The sequence below is a fragment of the Gavialis gangeticus genome, unplaced genomic scaffold, assembly GCF_001723915.1.
Source record: "Gavialis gangeticus isolate Ggan-Ray unplaced genomic scaffold, GavGan_comp1, whole genome shotgun sequence".
Taxonomy (NCBI): domain Eukaryota; kingdom Metazoa; phylum Chordata; order Crocodylia; family Gavialidae; genus Gavialis; species Gavialis gangeticus.
Window position 1 is genome coordinate 121531473 of NW_017729025.1, and position 19543 is coordinate 121551015.

Sequence of the window (19543 nt, forward strand, 5' to 3'; positions counted from 1 at the left end):
GAAGTGGTGCTGGCTCCTACCCTGGGGGTCTTTAAGAAGAGGCTTGATGTCTACCTGGCTGGAGTCATTTGAGCCCAGCTTCTCTCCTGCCTAGGGGGGGGGGGGGTCAGACTTGAAGATCTACAAGGTCCCTTCCAACCCTACTTCTATGATATCACCTTACAATAATCACATGGGAGTCTGTGGCCATCAAATAAACCAAAGCAAGTATGGTATATGTTCTATTATTGTTTTCCATACATCAGCATCAGAAAGTGACATCAGTTCTACAGGAGACGAGGAAAACTGCTCCTGGAAATATTGTGACAACTTTAGTATATCTGTTGTAAATACCTTTGCTAATACAATTTTTTAAAATTCCAAGATACTGGAAGCACAGTGGCTTGATAAGAATACCACTTGTAGTAGAGGACTAGGTTTTCTGCTACCTATTATAACCACTTACTGAAAAAAACAACTTACTTTCCAGATGTACTTTCTCTTTCCCTGAATCACTTTTAATCAATGTGTACATGGCCCTAGTCTTTGTCATCTCAGCTCTGAGACAGTACAAGAGGAAATTGTTATGTCTTTCATCTTTTAAACAGGTCTAAAATTGTTTTCACAAAGTTACATACCAAGAAATCCCTTTTCCTTTAGCAGAATGGAGATGAACCTGGATCAGCAAATCCTGTGTGGAAGTGGAAAGTAGGTTGCAAATGATGACTCTGCAACATGTTCTCCTCTCTCCTGCCCCACAGTAAGTTTTCCTAAATGCCCTGGAGGATCTACACTACAGAATTAGTTGGAAGAAAAGCTGCCATAGGACAAAGGAGCTGGTAACACTCCACCAACTTCACCTTCCTTTTTCAGAAATGCCTCATATAGGTATCAATTAGTCAAGGAGTAGCCAATCTGTGGCACAAGGGCAGGCAGTCTGTGTGTGTGTCATGTGGCACACTGGGGAGGGGATAGGCTACAGCATTGCAAATAGGAAGGGGAACAGAAAGCAGAGCAGAGCAGCAGCAGCTCAGTCAGGAAGCTTAGTGAAGGGAACAGAAAGCTGAGCAGGATATCAGAGAAAAGAATCAAGTGGTACTCAGGGAAGATGCAGGGCTAATTTGTGGCATTTTTGCCAAAGAGGTTGGCCTCCACTGAATTAATCAGTATCAGTTAGCATTGATTGGGTCAACAGCATTAGGTCATATATCCTGCCCCCTTTCTCTCTATAGCTTCTGGCAGCAGAGTTTCCCTTGTAGTCTGATTCTTTCAGAGCTGTGCCCTCAAGGACCATACTGTAGGCGATAGAAGGCATGGTTCCTTCTGTGCAAGAATTGGCAGGGCATCTTGCAAGTACACTCATGTTTCTAGCTCCCTCTATAAATTATTTCCATGCGACTAACTGGTGGAATTTACACCAATGTGACTGGGTACTTCAATCCATATCTCTTTAAATAGGAGCCTTTCTATCAACTCCAGTGAATTGTGGAGCAGGCTATAGGCACTAATCATGTGACACTGGATCAAAGAATAAGAGTCGCAATAAACACAAGCTGTGCTCAGACACTGCCAACAGGTTGCGGGGATGTTGCTAATGAAATTTCTTGGAGCAATATGGTTCCCCACACCAAACCTAGCTACCTATAACCAGATTTGAAAGCAGGGATATAGCATAGGCCTGGTTGTCTCAGCAAAACCATGCTTGGCAACTGTGTTTTTAATACAGGCAAAGTTTACTTGTGCTATTTCAGGATGGGCAGGTCTGAAAAGTGCTCAGGTTACAGATTACCCTTGATTTGTGTAGACATTTAGCAAAACAAAACTGCAGCAGCTGGCTGCTTTTATGACAATCCTAAGAGCTTGGAATGCAAATAAAGGCTTATTTCTGATTTTGAATTGTTTTTCTTTCAGGTATCACCTGTGAATAATTGCATACCTCAGTTTGTGGGAATGAGCGTTACAGGGTTTGAGTCCCAGTGCTAATTCAAATCTCTTTCCTCCGGTGTTCCTGCATTCAGGCTCTCTCATCAGAAGTCCAACACCTCCTCATTAGAGACCAGCTGAAGAGACCACTGAACCAGCCCTTTTTGTTGTATAGTGATACTTTCTCCAAGAAGAGAGGTATTAATCTACAAAAAATAAATAACTGAACTTTTTCTAATTTCAAAGGCAGTTTGTAGTTTAGGCAAGAATTTGGTTTTGTTTATATTTTCTGCAAACCAGCGCATTCCTTTGTCATTTCAACTGCCATGCCACAATGTGGTTTTATGGCTAAGTTGTATCCTAATAAGTAATTGATTAGAAGAGGTGGTCATATACCTGGGTCAGCTTGCAATAAATGCCACTGGCCTCTCACTGCCACTCTAACATTGCATTCATGTTTTGTTCAGAAACTTTAAACTATGTACTAACAGTTTGGTGGCTGAACTCATCCCATCTCTATCCTTTTATTTTTAAGCTAGGTAAATATGCTCTGTCATTTTAAAAAATGTGGGTCAGGTTTACAAACCTTAAGCCAGACTCTGAATGCTTATTATGATCAGCCACTCATGAATTGCTTCTCTAGTTTAGCAAAGTTCAACAACTGGACTATTTACTGGTATATCTTCACATAAAATGTAGCTATAAGTGCCTTGCTTGTTCTCCCAGTGCTTATCTATTAAAGTCAGTGAAGGGTTGCCTGCAGACCTATCCATCTCAGTCTACCCTTCTCTGTAAAAGCCTTTAGAAAGAGAAGGGGGGCATTACAGCACGCCTGACAAATTAACAAATATGGTTTTGGCAGATGACAGGAAATATGCAAGCTCCAGTACAAGGGACCCCTCACAGTAGGATTAAGGCATAACAGTAAAACATCTCCTAGCCATTATTCCATACACTGTAACCATTTCAGTGTTCATTATGGCTTCCATTAGCTTATTTATAAGAGAACAATAAAGCAAGTAATGTGCATGCATGTGTGTTTAATAGAAATGATAATCTGCAGAAGTACAATTTACTAGACTCTGTGGAGAAATTATTGGCACTGATCTCTTGGGAAAATCATAGCACTGGAATTTTAAAAAATCTTTTTGGTAACTTATTTGAGTTTTCCACTCATCATAAAGATTTATTGATCACTCTCTGACTATGGCATAATTAAGTATACAAAGGCTTGGCAGTTATAGCAGAGCATATCCTTGTAGAAATGAAAACAGTATGCTAAATCAAGGGAATTCCAATCTTAAAAATATTTTATAGGCTCATGAATAAGTTGAGTGTATTGGATATAAATATACATGGCACGGTTTCCAAAAACAGGTACGCGATCAGATTATATTGTTGAATTTATGTCTCTTTTGCTTTGTTATTTAGTAACATTACTAAAAACCCTACTTCAGTTTTAACCACTATTTTATTGTTGAATATAATCAGGTAAATTCATGGATGTTAGTGTTGCTAAGATTAAATGAAAATAAATCTTTCTGAAAAGACTCTTTGAGGTTTGTGGAAAATGATATTTGACATTCATAATACCAACTGTCCAGCTATGAAACAGGTGGCTTTCTACCCTTGCAAATGAGATTTTATTGCTAAAATAAAGTAAAAATTGTTTTAAAGCAAAGAACACACATCTTTATAGTAAAACTCAAGTTTGTTTTACATTTAGAGAAAAGTCACAAGGTTCCCCCCAACCCCCCCCAAGTTTTTATATATATATATATATTTCAAATATATATATACATATATATATTTGAAAATATATTTAAAAACATAAAAAATCTATAGTTAAACATATTATATGCTAATTAGTACACTTAAATATAGCTTAATTATATTTACAATATGACGCAGATGATTTTAAGGTTTAATGCCAATTTCAGTTTTTCCCAAAAACATAAAATTATATAAATATACAATAAATATGTTACACATAGTGAATATAGAGAACAAGGCCACAGACATTGACTTACATTTGCAAGAGAGTCTTTACTTTTAACAAAGCACTAGGCCTGCTGACATGCATGAAATACCTTTGTCACAGCAGCAAGACTTCAATTAAGTGACTTTTTTTAAAACCTCATTTCAACTAAAACTGCCAAGCCTGTGATCATGTATGTGCTAGGTCTGGCATGCAACAGCCATGGGACTGTAGTCTAATTGCCTATTTCATTTTGCAGAAATTATAAATACCAATATTTTAGGGAATACTGTGTCACACTATATACTTGTAGAGTTTAGAATAGTTTCCTTTTGTCCCCACCTGAAATAGAAACCCTAATTAAAAAAAAATGTTTAACTTTTTTAAAAAACATTTTAGGCCACACTTTGCAACTAGTTTGAGTGCTCAGCAACTCCATTAATTTCACCTAGTAAGTATGAAAGTGGCAGGATCTAGACATAGATCAATCTAGTTGTTAAGGCTCTACAAACATTTATATGACACTTCTTAAACCAGCCTGGGAGTTTTGCTTGAGTGAGAACCTGCCTGCAGGTAACTCTGGCTGATCACTAATCTTACATTCTTTCAAGCATGAATTATGTTTTATGCTTTTTTTCAAATTAGATGCCTATCATTTGTCTTTCTGGTGCCAAAGTAGATGAATAATCTACTTCCTATACACTGGTTAATTTAACCCCTTCCCATTTTCTAGGCATTTGTCTTTCTAATTTTTATGGTTTGTGATGAGGCAGTAAGCCACCTTGATGAAATCCTGACTCTAGTAAAGGTCAATATAAAGGCTTGTGGTGGGTCAGCTGGTTTTGATTAAATAAAATCCTCCCTCCCACCCCCATCATCCTTCAGTATATAAATTCAAAAAGTTGATCTTTTCTATTTGGGTGGGACCTTTTCCATTTCTAGTTTCCATTTAGGAGTAGGAGTACCTGAACTCTCCCAATAAGGCCTAAAATTTGAGGTCCAGGAAGATCAGATGAAGTTGCATGTTTGTGTGTGTGTTGTCTCATGATAGTGAAACCTCATAGCAGTTGCTAGGATGGAAAAGGTAGATGGAGAATGAAGTTATCAGTGTGCAGAGGGGGTCAACTCTGGTAGTCACTTCTGCTAATGAAGGAACGGATCCAAAGTTCATTTACATTTAAGGAGCACTTATTAAATATCTTTGGCTGATAGGAGTGATGGTATCTGTTTATGGGATTGAGTCTACTTGTATTAATGAGTTAGGCTAAGTATGGAACATATAATCCAAAAAAAAGGAATATCTTTCAAAATTCCTGACACAATCCCAATCTCAAATGACTTTGTTCAGAAATGCAAAAAAAGTACACAAGTTTTGCCAGTATGAAATTCTGGATAGAATGTTGCAAAATGTGTGCGTCTTGGCTTTGGTCATTTCTCACTCTCAATTTTACCTACATGAGTTACAGCTACAAATAAAACACCTTCCTTCAGTGAACCCATTATGCTAGTTAATCAGGTTGCTAAATTGAATTTCCCACCTTCCAGAAATCAGTGAATGCAGCAACAAAACATAACTTTAATATACTTTGCCCATAAATACATTTCTTATCCTGTCTTGTTCTGGGAGCTCAACTTTTGAGCTTCTAACTCAAAAATACTGATGTTATACTACTTATTAGTAGGAGACTGCTGCAATTGGCTATTTGAATCTAAGTGCATTTTGTGTTAGTTATCCCAGAAGTAATTTTCACTCCTGCTTTTCCTATTTTTTCGAACCATTATATTGTCCTGCTTTCATATTTGTCTACTAAAGTTGACATATACTGCCTATTAGAAATGGAACCTCTTGAAAATATCTTAGGTGTGTTAGACATTTCAAACTAGCACAAGGCCTTTTCTGCCTCATTCCAAAGCCAATCCTCAGGAGTCCTTCTGGCCTGGATTCTAAACTTCTCTACTACTATATCTCCCAGTAACTCAAGGGCCAAAGCACATTAGATATTTTCATGGTCACCAATGGAGCAATAGGTTGTACTACATATATTAATATACAGGGCAAAGCTGCTGCTCTTCCACTGAACCCATGGAGCCCAATTCAGTGCTGATTTATACTCAAGCAGCCCCACTCAAGCCAAGGCTTTGTAACTCACTACTGAACTGGGCCCGTATTATCTCGTCTTGTGGCTTCCTAGCTTTTAGGGTCACTTGACTCTTTCCAAACTGTTTTATGATGACATTTCATTTTGCTTCAACAAAACATTTGATCCAAGCACAAAAAGTCTTTTATTACATCAAGTCATTGCTCTCAACACTCTTGATATTTTCAATATGACAAGCTCCAGTTGTACGGTGAGAAGTGAAATATTTAGAGATTGCAATCAATTTCCTTCCAAAGAGAGGAAGGGGGAAAAAAAAACTTCAAACACAAACAAACATTATGTAAGCAAATGCAGGTCTTTCAAAAGAAAGCCATTAAAAAAAAAAAAAAAGGAGGCAGACAGTTACACAAGTGCTGTCTTTAAGCCTGAAGTTCAGTAGCATGAAGTGGAACATCAGTATTCTTTTTTCAGTTGCCTTTTTTAAAATTTTTTTTTTGTCAGTAGTCTGATTTGATATTGCAAACACCTTCACAACATACAAAAAATTATTTTATCCAGAACATATGGTAATGATATTTTTCTTTTTTTTCCAACTATGTGGGAATTTAAAAGTAAAAAAAAACCAAAACAGTAAAACTATGACAACAGCACCTTGACATTGTTTTAATTCCAACGCTATCAGAAGTTAAAGCAGTAAACAGATATAATACTAACAGGAATAAAGATACTTACTGTCTAAAATGTAAACGGAATGTTTTGGTTCAATTTTTTTTCTGAAAGAGGACAGTTTATCATCAATTCACAATTGAAGCAGCATGCAATTTTATTAATTTTTTTAAATTTTTCTGTTTTCAATTCTTGGCAACGGCAACAAACCACAATGTTATCGAGGAATGTAATGCAGACTTTTTTTTTTCTTTTTTTTAAAGTTGTGCGCAAATGACTTTTGTTCCCCTTCAGGTCATGGATATGTTCAATAAATAGACTGTGGAACCACTGTACTGTATAAACTTCAGTTATACATGCAGTCCATAAAATTATTTTTACTGAATAATTTACCCTGTTATGTATATATACAAATAGATAATTTTGTCTCAATATAATCTATGCAACATGAATCCACTATCTTCCCCTTTTAATGGTCAAAGTACATACACAGGAAGTGTCTATTCTTATAAACCGCCAGCCAACTCTCTTTTTATTATCCATGGTGAGCGCTCGCACGTACGACTGGGTAGTTCGGCACTGGGAATTCCAGTGCCTCTTGTCTATGCCCCTGCACCCCTCTTTTGTGTAACCCTTGGGGTTGCATTTGGTCTCATAGAAGTATTGCTTCAGTTGGCCTTTGGGTACTGGGACTTTTTCCAAGACTGTAACGGTTGCACCAGACATGTCCACTGCAGTCTTTTTTTCTGCTGCTGTTACCCACTCACTAGTACTGTCACACACACTTAGTTCCCCACGACGAGCTGGGTCAGAGTGGCGCCGGACCCTCATAGACATATTTGCAGCATCCAAGTAATTTTTGTACTCCTCAAGCAGAAAGAGCAATGGGGGTTCCAAAGGCACTTGACTGCTTAGCATAACCCGAGATGTATACAAGTCTGCATCCTTGTTTTCTTCACTGGGCTGGATGTCCTGATCCTCATCTAGAAGCTCCTCTATGACATGTTCAAAAGTGTCTGCCAGTGATGTCAGTCCCCTTGAACCAGCATTGGACCCACTTAGGCTCTCCAGAGTCCCGTGGGTCCGAAGACCTGGGTAAGCCAAGCTGCCTTGTCCTCTGACACTTGCTTCATTCATTGGGGCAGCTTTCATGCAACTGAAGTATGAAATAACCATAGTAAGGAAAAGGATGGTCATCACTCTTCTCACTTGGTGAAACTGTTAGGAACAGGACAAAAAAACAAAACAAAGAGGTTTAAAATGTCATAGGGGCCAAAAACTAATACATAAACTAATACAATTACATGTAATTGTAAGAAGACAAAGATTTATTAATATGTCAGCTGGGGTAATCTGTTGCACATAGGTACAGATTAATGTCAACAGCACTTTGTAATTTGTTTTATGCAACAAAGGTGCTCATATGTTCATCCTGTGCTTTAGCACTCCAACTAAACAGAAAACAATGACTAGGACACCTGGCTAGTAGGAAATCAAAAACTCATTCCAGAGGCCCAAGGTCTCTCCACAGTAAGTGCCACACTTCAGGTTATATATAGGCCTAATACTTAATGATCTTGCGTATGTGCTGTCAGGGCAACAACAATAATTAGAAATGCTACTGTGCAATAACACTTTAATAATCTACAGGTTCAGAAATACATGGTCTGTCACAAAGTGCCTGACTATTTTAATGATGACGTACTTAGAAGTCTAAAGTACAACTAGATTCTCTGAACTACTGAAACATTACTGTAACACGGAGAACAAGAAACCTGAAGGGATTGTAGTCCCTGTCCCAACAATCATGAACTGTATCAACAAATAACTATCCTAAATAAAAGTTGTACTGACAGATCCCTCTCCAGCATCTGTTTTTGTACATGGTTATGGCTCATGTGGATCAAGCAAGATTTTCTTTTTGAGTACAGACCCACGTATTTTATTCTGTGGATCAACGTAGACCATTTCACAACTCCATCTGCCAGAGGTTGCCCTTCACACATGTTAATGCAACTATGAGAAGATGCAACTAGGTTTTGAAAATTACCTCCATACATAGAAAAAAGCCACAGTTATCAGGTCTCAGTAGGCCAATTCCTTGCCTAAAAAAGTATAAAGAAGAATATGCAACCAGACAAAAGTACCAGAGAAGTGAACATGCAAGTGTAGCAAACATATTGAAATGCTGTGTAAGTAAATACCTAGCTTGCATTATGTGAATGCTATGGAAAAGGCATATTAGATTACAAGAAGTGATAAGGAGAGATTGAAATGGCAATAATAGAACCACTACATTGTCATTTCCAAGAGCTAAATCATATTAGTCCTTATTTAGGCAAAACATCTGTTAAATTCAACAGTGAAGTCAACTAAGTTTTGCCTGAGACAGGATTTGACTCCAGTGCATGATCACAGAAGCTGGCATGAACTCCAAAGGCAGGATCAACCGCTGGGGCTGCTTCCACCGAGGCAATTGTTCCATCATATTTAAGTATTATGACTGTTTGGCCTGTTCATGTTTGGTCTGCTTTTCTCAGTCCAACTCAGCCCAGAGTTGGGAGCATCACCTGGACAAGGTGAGACAACTGCTCACTCGACCCTTCCCCTGTCAAATATGGCAGGATGAAACACCGGGGATAAATGAAGGGATGGTTTGTTTATTTTAAAAAGCCCTCACAAGCATACAAGCTAACAAAATGTGTTCCTATCAGCACTTTAGGCAGCTTGCTGATATGTCTGTCCCCTTCCCGCAGCCTTAGTTTAGCCTTTTTGAATGAAAAATATTTCAAGGCAGGAACCATTTCTTCCTGCGTCTATGTTGTATACATTTTTAGGTGTTACTATAATAAGCCCTACAATTCCTGAGTGCCAGAGAGACCTGTTTTTCTGACTTATCTGTACTGCTACAACATCGTCCAAGTCCAACTATTATTTTTCCCCTTCCGTTCCCAGCTCTCACCAGCTCTGTGCTTGCTAGAAAGCAACAGCATTGTTCGCATTCTTGAAGTAGCAGCTCATGGTCATTTCAGTGCTTTTGAAGTTCATTCGGAAGTACCTCATACTTGGCAATGCACATTGGAGTAAATGCTATTTCTGCTTGCCAACAGGGTGCTATCTGAGTCTTACTTCATCTCCTACAAATATTGTGGGAAACCAGAACTCCAAAATTCTTAAGGGGGAGAGGTAGGGGGAGCCACAAAAACAAAGAGGCTACACAAACTAAGGGCACTGCCAAGGTCTTAGGTCCCAAAACTCATTTACTGAAAGGTTATTTCCTAGATAGGAGTGTAGTTGAGCACTCCCACCCCTCAGCTCAACATATCCCCCCTCTCCCAGTCATTCTTCCTGTTTAAAAAAAGTGTTGTTGCAACATTGATATATCAAAGTTAAACAATCCTGATGTCTGTGACTCACAGGAACATAGTATTTGCTGTAAATATGCAGAACGTTAATAAGATTTTGCAGATAGATGATGTTTTCCATCCTTGGTTCTCAAAGTGTTTTGGAAAGACAGATAAGCTTATTAATATAAAACATACTTGCTGAGAAAGGAACTGGTGCACCGATACTATGTTTACATTGAGGAATTGAGACATTGAAAAAAGTATCAGTGGATATTTTTGAAAAAATCCTGCCTTTGTGACTTGCCCAAGGTCACATAAGTCAACAGGAGAACTAGGAACTGAATGCAAATCTCATGGCTCCAATTCAAGTGCTTGGTATCACCATTAATAATAATTTGTATTACTGTAGTACCCAGAGGTCCCATTCAGAATCACTGTTTAATTATATCGGGTGCTGTCCAAGCATGAAATAGAAGTTGGTTTCCTACTCCGTGGCTTTTATAGTACTGTAGAGGCAAAGCAAAGAAGTGTGCAAAAGGAAGGGATGAGACTGAGTGCATTGTGAACACAAGGTTGCACACATTAGCTAAGGGTACAGTTGGGATGTACCAAAGTTTGCTTTAAAACTAGGCAAGTGAACAAGTGACATAATGAATCTCTAACAGACCGCCTATTTAGCTGTTCTTTTTAGGCACTTTACTGTAGACTAGTGGTTCTCAAACTCTTTTTTTCGCAGACCACTTGAAAATTGCTGAGGGTCTCAGCAGACCACTTAAACTTTTTTTTTTTTCTTTTAATATCAGCAGTCTTACCTTACAAGTACAGATATTCTCTATTATTCCGCGACCATTCTGTGGACCACCTAAATGGAGCTCACGGAGTAGTGGTGGTCCGTGGACCACAGTTTGAGAACCTTTGCTGTAGACCTCATTGTAGCAATGTGTCTTAAGAAGTGATTTGACAGAGAACAAGGTAATAGTTACGTAACTATTTGGGGAAGGTATTCCACATGAGAAATTAGTGTGGAAAGGAATCATTGAAAGTGCATGTGGGAGAAGCAAAGAAACTTGTCTTGATCTTCTAGTTTCTAGATATTATCTGCCACTTGGCCACTGATCCAGCAAGTTGAGCAGTATTCATTATGTAATGCTTCAAAGTTAACCTCCTCCCTCTATATGTTATTGCAGGAAAAATGACTTTAAGGGTAGCACCCCAAAGGTGCTCCTACATTTCCAGAGGCACATAATGATTGTATACATACAGATTTATTCCTGTAAAAGATAACCAAACCTTGGATTTCTCCCTGCCTATTGTAGCACCTTGGCTCTGCAGCAATCAAAACAGTGAAGCCATATGTGTACAAGTTGTCTAAAAGTAGATTCCACATATGGAAAGCTTTTGGAAGACGAATTTTGGAAGGTAAAATTTCAAACTCCCCTTTAAATGAGCTATGGATGAATTGTCACTGTATTTATATCATCTGGAAAGACACTTCTGCATATCTTGAGGGAGAACATGCAAGGGAAAGACTTTTTACAATGTGCGCATTCTTCGTAATAGCATTTTGGCGAAGAAAATTTGTTCAATTGTGCTAACGTGAAGGGAAACCCTTTAAACACATCTTCATCTTGGGGGAAAGAGAGGTTACAGTGGAAGCAGTTGCATAAAGTGTGATAAAATGAGGTCATGATGGAATATGATTATTAAATCCGAGTTCATGGATAAAAACCTTTGAGCTGGAATTTTTTTCTTTGCTACTTTGAATGTAGCACTGCAACTTGACTGAAGAATGCAAGGTCCTTATCTCCTATAATGAGTCAGTATAAAACACTTGGTATCCAAATGCAAGGTTTCAAAGGGTCACTGGAGACGATTAAGGTTTGCATGTACATTTTCAGTTCCTTCTATTTGTCATCCATCCCCCCCCTCAACTATTAAACTTGTGTTATACCAATATATTAAAGATTAATAAAGCTCCTGCTTGGCCCATTACAATGTACGTCTAATAAACCCAGATATTTAATATAGACTATGCATGCCCTTCTGCTTGCTAATCAGCTACTGGATCATAAGTCAGGGAAAGACAAAAGAAAGGGAGCTGGATTTGTCTATTTTCTCCATTTACTCTACTAGTAGGATTTCTAGACTTCCTTTATCCCTGTATCTCTGTGGTTGGGGGAATATCGTCACCCTAAGGGGCGAGGTACTTTCTGTTGCATAAGGGGAAAGCTTGAAAGCTTACAAATAACTATTTGTGCCATTCCAAGGTTTTTCACTTAGGCAAACAGTTAAAAGTCTGCTAGTGAGTAATTCCAGGATACCTTTTTCCCTTTCTAGAAAGGGCCCCTTTTTCTAGAGAATGCAGTGGCATCTCTGTTATTCTGTCAGCTTTGGGGCCAGAACCTCTAACTGTCTTGATGAAAATCCAGTGTCCTGGAAGATACAGGCACTTCATTTTTTTCCCTTCCCATGCAAGAGCCTTCCTTTGTCTGCATTTCATGGTGGAAAGGGAGTTATTGTCCTGGATGACCAATCTGAACATGGTGCCTGATCCTGCTAGGAGGGCTATCACCTCTTTCCATAGCCTGTGCTCGAAATGTTTTGCTGGACTGGAACACAAGGTTGACAAAACATGTCAGTGCTTTATAGAAGCCAAAAGGAGATGAGGTCTCCAAAGTCTTATGTGTTCTACATACACATACTAAAAGGATTCCTGCTTAAATAGTTGTGATAAAGGACTCGTGCAATTTGAGTCATAGAAATTAAGACTCAGGGCCACCAAATGACTCAGAAGTCCGAAGTGGGCTTGGAAACATATATACACCTAAGTCTAAGACTGTGACCTTCAGAGCACACCCCCTAACCTTTTAGCCCCCTAGGGTACCTGTACACAAGCACAGAGGCTGCTCCAATGCATTGTAATTACAGCACATCAGAGCAGACTCAATTAACTGAGTCTGCTGGAGCATGGTAATAACAGTGCTTCAGGAGCCTCCCGCATATTGTGTATCAGCATCTGTCCCCAGGTTTAAAAAAGGTGGTGGGGATGCTTGAACGAAAGCTCGTTGAATGAACTTTAGTTCAAGTGCCCCCGCCTCCATTTTGAAGTATGGGGATGCTGATACATGAGATGCTTTGGCACTTTAATTAGAGGGGCTCTCAGAGCCTCTAAAGCAGTGCTTCTCAAAGTAGTGGTCCATGGACCTGTGCTGGTCCACAAGCCACCGGTCGCCAGTCCACAGCGAGTTACCAGGAAAGAAAGAAATATATTTGCCAGTCTGCAGTGAGCTGCCAGGAAAGAAATAAATATATTTTCAGAACCATAATGTTGATATGTCATAGCGCCACAGTTCGTACGTTCCAACACTCCAAGTGATATCACATTGTGCAAGAGGAGGAAAGAGAAAGAAAGAGCTGGTCGCGCATTTGTGTAGCGCTGTTACAGTTGCTGCCACTGGCTGTACCAGGCACCAGTCCCTGGCCCACTGGAAAAAAATTGCCCATCTGCCACATCAGATAGTTTGAGAAGCACTGCTCCAAAGGCCAATTATAGATGCCCAAGTATTGCCTAGTAAAGTTCCCTGGGCACTTAAGGTTTTGCTCCTGCACACGCCCAGAACTGCCACCATCTTGCTTGGGCTGAGTTGATCAGCACCCATCTCATGACTAGCCCAAATGACTCCTCAAGCTAATATTTCTGTTCCTATCTTGTATCAAAGATCTGATTCAATGGGTGTGGTCAGAGCTCACCAAACACAGCATGATTAAACTCTGCATAGAACAGTAACTTTTAATCACAAACATGGCCAAAGAAGATGCCTACTTTTATTTTTTTTTAAATCTATACAACAGCTCAGTCATGATGGCACTCATGCAGGAAGTTGGAATCTTGCTTCATTGGCCTAAATGGGTTCAAACATGCCCTCTGTTTCCCAAGACAGCATCCTGCCTACCTGGCTATTGGTTGTCTGAGACAGAGCTACCTCCCAGGCCTCCTGTCACATCTGTGGCATAAAGAATTCGAGGTTCACTGGACCAGACGGGACACAACTGGTTCAGTGATTACTGTATTCATCTGGGAGAGGGGAGTTCTGGTTCAGATCCCTACTCCAAAGTCTTTTAACATGAAACAGTTCTTGCATGAATGACTGGTGCCTCCCGCAACTGGGGACTGCCTGCAGCCGCCACTAGTGGTGTCGACAGCAGGGGGGCAAGTGGCAGGTGGTGAGCGGGGACCAGCTGCACCCACCAGCAGCCATGTCAGCAGTGAGGGTGGAGGGGCCAGCGACTGCCCACAAAAGCTAAGGGTGGCTTATCTCGGGGGGTGGGGCATGTGCCTCCCTCCCTGTGCCACCCCTACGTATTGCCTATGAGTTCTTGGATAAAATACCTCCAAATGCCCGCTTTGCAGATCAGGCCCCAACATTATGCACAATGCCTCTGACGGAACTAGGAACTGAACCCAGGTCTCCTGAATTAGGGTTCCATTGACTTGACTCTAGAAACAGCCTCCATCATCTAGCATATAACAGTAAGGTAGAAGCAACAGGGGAACAAGTGTCACATACTGTGCATCAGATCACAGAAAAACCTGACTAGATTTGCACTAGCCACATAACAGAAGCAATAGCAGCCATCAATGGCAAGCTGACCTGGCAAATGCAGGCCATACAAATTATCCTGAAGTTAACTACATATCTGCAGAATTCCCTCAAATGAATGAGGCTTTGCATTTAATGAGACGTCACTGAAGTATAAAATAAGATAATTATACATTTAAACAGAAGTCTAAAAAGATGAACAGATCTTGTTTGCAGCAGAGACTGAGGGCCAAATCCCATTTCATCTTCAGTGCCTAAGTGTTTGGCACAGAGCTGCATATGTAGGCCCTTATGCATAATTAGGGATTCAGCACTGCTTGCCCTAGGCCTACTGCTCAGGGGTGGATCCAAAGGGGGTGTAGTGGCATGGTTGCACCCTCCTGTTTCCACAGGGTAACTCAGAGGCTCCTGTTCCTTGAAGCCCTAGATCCCCTGCAGAATCCCAAGTGCCACAGGAGCAGCAGCTGGGGGCTTTAAGTGCCCAAAGCAGGGGGAACTTAAGTCCCTCCAAACAGTATTTGGGGACTTTTAATCCCCCCCATTTCCTTCCTGAATCACACCCTCTCTTCCCCTCTATCCTCAGTAGCACCTTCCTTCCCCTCCCCTCCCCTCCCCTCCTTCCCTCCGCTCACTTACCCCTTTGGGTGCAGGAAAGGGAGACCCACCCACTGCTGCCAGTGTCCTCGACTGACCCAAGGGCAGGCAGAACCCCAGAGCCACTCCTGCCTTGCTCCAGCCAGGGCTGCAGAGAGCAGCTGTGTAGACAGTCAGGCTTGGCTAGGGACAGCAGCAGCTATGGGAGTGTGTGGGGTGTGGGGGGAAGGTCCCTTTCCCTGCTTGTTCCCCCCAGGAGGTTCTTCACAGCCCTGAAGCTGGTGCAGGGAGTGCGGGGGTGTAGAAATCAGCTGTCTATTACTGCTGTCCTTGGTTTCTCGCATAGCTGCTCCTTGGTGGAGTGGTACAGAAGTGGCCGGGACAGCAGCAGTGGTGGTGGGTGAGTCTCCCTCTTCTGGGCCTGGAGGCATAAATTGGGGGTAGAAAGGGGAAGGGAGGGATAGGAGTGAAGGGGAGGTGCCACTGAGAAAGAGGAAGATAAGAAATGCTGAGAGTAGGGCGGGGGTGGAGGGGGGGGGAGATTCTCATCTGATTCAGGGACTTAAAGTCCTCAGCTGCTGCTCCTGCAGCAAGGTCTTCCTGCGCTGGTGGAGGGGGGTAAAGCTGACAGCATAGTGGGGTGCAGCCACTACTATAACACTGGCTGCTGCTTCTGCACCCCACTTTTCAGACTCCTCAATCTGCCTATGCTACTGAGCATATGTAGTACAGTTATGCTGTGGCTGGGCAGTTGCCCACGGGAAGATAAAATTGCCCAGTTATTCTCATACACAGGCAAGTCCTGAAATTTCAATTAAAAGGGCACCCTCTCGCTGATTAGCTTTATGTGACCTTGTGAGCGAGAGAGCCAGGTTCTCTGCTCCTCTCATTCACAGCGAGCTTGAACCTGCATTTCATTTCACAGCAAAGTGTTCTGAACACTAGGTCACATGCCAGACATTGTCCAGACTTGCAGCATTTCTCAACCTGTGGGTCATGACCCAAAAGTGGGTTGCACGAATATATGAAAGGGTTGCAAACAAACTTTAAAAATGGATCAACAAACTTTAAAACTGGATTCTCCTTGAAAGGAGAAGAGTGTGGGAAACCATGGCCTTTCCCTTGTAGGCAGCTTGCCCCCTCCTCCCCCCCCACTCCACACCCCTCCTACCCATGGGCAACTGGTGCCACCTTAGTCAAGGTGGGCGTGTGCTCCCCTCCCAAGCAAACAGTCAGCGACCGGGGTGGGGGGGAGGGGTCCCCCTGCAGCCAATCTCACTGACCGGGAAGCGGCCATGACACTTCATCCAGCGCTCCCACTCCCCGGACAGTGCTCGCAGGGGAGCCACCGGCACTCTAGGCGACAGGCCGGGGGGGCAGCCAGAACAGGGAGCGTGGCCTGTCAGGGGGCACACCAGCGCTCAGGGGGTGTGCATGCACCCCCATGCCCCCTCTACATATCACCACTGCTCCCACTCTGCACGCTGGGAGGGTGGGGCCTTGGGGTAGTGGGTCAAGAGTGAGGGGCAGTGGGTCAGGACTGGCCATTTATGTTTGCAAATGGGTCCTGGTACAAGAAAGGTTGATAGCCAGTGGTCCAGAGCACTCACTAGCCCTTCTGAAGTTGGCCCACTGGTCAGCCAAGAAAGGGAGATATGTGGGGCCAGGAGAAACACTACAATTCAGATGGTATTCAGCTCAGTAAGATCACAGGAGTATATGAAAGTAGGGCTGGAAGAGACCTTACCATACAGCTGCTCCCTGCAGCCCTAGCTGGAGTGGTGCAGGAATGGTTGGGATCTAGCAGGGGGCTGTCCTTGCTTAAGGCAGGATCATGCAGGACTAAACTATCCAAATCAAATATCTATCCAATCTGGAAATCCCACAACTTCTCTAGGTAGCCTGTTCCAATACTTGGCCACCCTCCCAGTCTGAAAAAATCCTCCTAATGTCCAACCTAAATTTCCTCTGCTGCAGCTTGAGTCTATTGCTCCTAGTCCTATCCCTTATGGCCACAGGAAAAAGTGTGTTTCCATTGCCCTGCAGGTATTTGAAGATAGTTATGAAATCCCCACTCAGTCTTCTCTTCTCCAAACTACAGGCTGGTTCTTTGAGCCTTTCTTTGTAATTAGGCTTCCCTATTCTTGTTGTTGCTCTCTGCTGGATTTTTGTGGACTGTCCATATGATTCTTGAAGTGTAGGCCCCAAAACTGGACACAGTACTCCTCATCAAAATGCCGAATACTGCAGAAGAATCACTTCCCTTGATTTGCAAGTGACACTCATTAATACAACCTAATATAATGGCTTTTTTGCAACAGAGCATGCTATTGGCTCATAGTCAGCTTATGGTCTGCTGTAACTCCTAGGTTATTCTCTGCAGTACTGCAGTCATTCCCCAGTCTCTATTTGTGTATGGATGGATACTACCCTGGAAGGGGGTAGGGGGTAGGTTCTAGACATCACCCCTTCTTCCAATGGTGTAAAAGTTTTCCCAGTGCTGTTTATCCATTTTATTCCATGGATATGAAATTCAAGGTGTGGTGGACCAGATTCAGGAGGAGAGCTGTGGAGAGATCTAGGAAGCACCTAGGTTCCCCTGGGCAACTGCCTCTGGGAGCATTTTGTTGGGAAGCAGTTTCAATTCCTCTCTGGACTTTTGTTCCTTAGGCCCTACCCACTAGGCTACTGAACTAAAAAGTGGGAGGGTTGTCCTCCCCTCTCAGGCTATTTCTTTACAAGGAGGAATGCACTCTTAAACTGTGTAAGTGCCAAAAATAGTGGTTATATACACACTACATAGGTACATGAAGAGTAAATAGGACTTGGCCCCTGGTAAATAGTCGTGCATAAGAATATTGTTCCAACAATTTCAACAAAAGGCTTCTATGTTTATGAAAATGAGGATGAAGAAGTAAATTGATCAGCGAATGGATAAATTAGGCCTTAATTTTCTTTAAATTTATCAGGAAAGTATTGAAGTGGTAGATAAGATTAGAAGCAAGAAGATATTCTTTTTCCTCCAAGAAGTTCAGTTTGCTACGTATTATTGTATGGCACAAGAATAGGTTGCTGCTCCATGTGTGAACAGATATCAAAGAGGGATGCATGTCAGTACATGATTTGCAAAAACTAAATGTACTGAGAACAAATAGTATTAACCTTTAAACACATGCATAACTGGATGTTTGACGCATTTACATTACCCTGAGGGCTATTTATGCATCCAACTCTATAATTATTTTTTATTACTGAAAACAAAACAAAAAACCACACACGACATAGCTTAATGAATTTGTGTGTTGCTTGACACAAAGAAAAAAACATCTATTTTTATTTTATTCCCTTACTGGTATTCCCTCAGATAATAAAATTAGGTAGCCATTTTAGAAAACCTGACACAGCCAGAATCATTTTGAAATGTTATCTGAAGAGAAGTTACAAGAAAATTTCAGATTGGGTTAGGAACTGTGGCTTTTAAAATGTTCTGTTGTCTTGCAGTGTCATAACACAGCCACTGTTCAACAATATATACAGCAGGTATACCCAAACTGGGTCTTAAATAGTGTTATCTATTCAGGGTACTATATGTGGGTATTGTAAGCTTCTAGAGAGGGGTTTGATGAGAGTTTTTTCTCCTAAGAAAGAGGTGTGAATTGTCACATCCTTCCCAACAGTCAGAGAGGGAAATGAAAGACTGAGCCTTAAAAAACTACTAAATAGTTGTACCATGACATTACCCTTCTGGCCTTAAATATCTGCTTGCTAGTTTGCTGAGAGTTCCTGGTCCTTATATATCTGGGGGTTGAGAAACGTAAACATGGGTTGCAGATGGGGAGACCACTGCCCCAAAAAATTCAGTAAAGGAAGGGCCAGGTGTTCTAACAAGACAAAGCCAAAGCAGTCTTCCAATGACCACCAATGCCTGCAGCTTTCTTAACTCTAAGGAATGAGAAGCTCCCAAGAAGCACCTCCATAGGGTGGATCCAAGAGCATAGGCACCAACTTCATGGGTGGTCCAGGGCTTAAGCACCCACCGAAACAACCAGTTGGTGCTCAGGACCCACAAGCCATGTTAGGTGACCAGAGTGAAGTAACGTACTGCCTCTTCTGGGCTTGGGACAGGAATGCAAAAAAAGCACTCAATGGCACCCAGTCGAAGCCAATGTCCAAGAGATCCGTTCTCCCCAAACTTGGAGGTACAAGCAGCACAGAAGGAAGCAGCATATGAAAGTGAATAAACATCAGGCCATCCTCAAAAGCCCAGTCATGCAAGAAAGTCATGTTTGCATTTCTGTGTTAATATCCGTTGGAAGGGAATATTTTCATATGGTGGCATTAAAAATGGCTTAGCTC

At 41.6% G+C, this 19543-nt stretch overlaps 1 protein-coding gene across 2 annotated transcripts in view; it reads right to left on the minus strand.

Moving 5' to 3' along the window:
- Positions 1–3814: 3814 nt before the first annotated feature.
- The window catches only part of BDNF (brain derived neurotrophic factor), a 33250-nt gene continuing 17521 nt past the window's right edge, over positions 3815–19543 (minus strand). For both annotated transcript variants that reach the window (XM_019519496.1, XM_019519497.1), the window contains exon 2: positions 3815–7863. In XM_019519496.1, the coding sequence (XP_019375041.1) occupies positions 7102–7842 (741 nt within the window). In that variant the 5' untranslated portion in view covers positions 7843–7863 and the 3' untranslated portion in view covers positions 3815–7101. The remainder of the gene's footprint in view (positions 7864–19543) is intronic.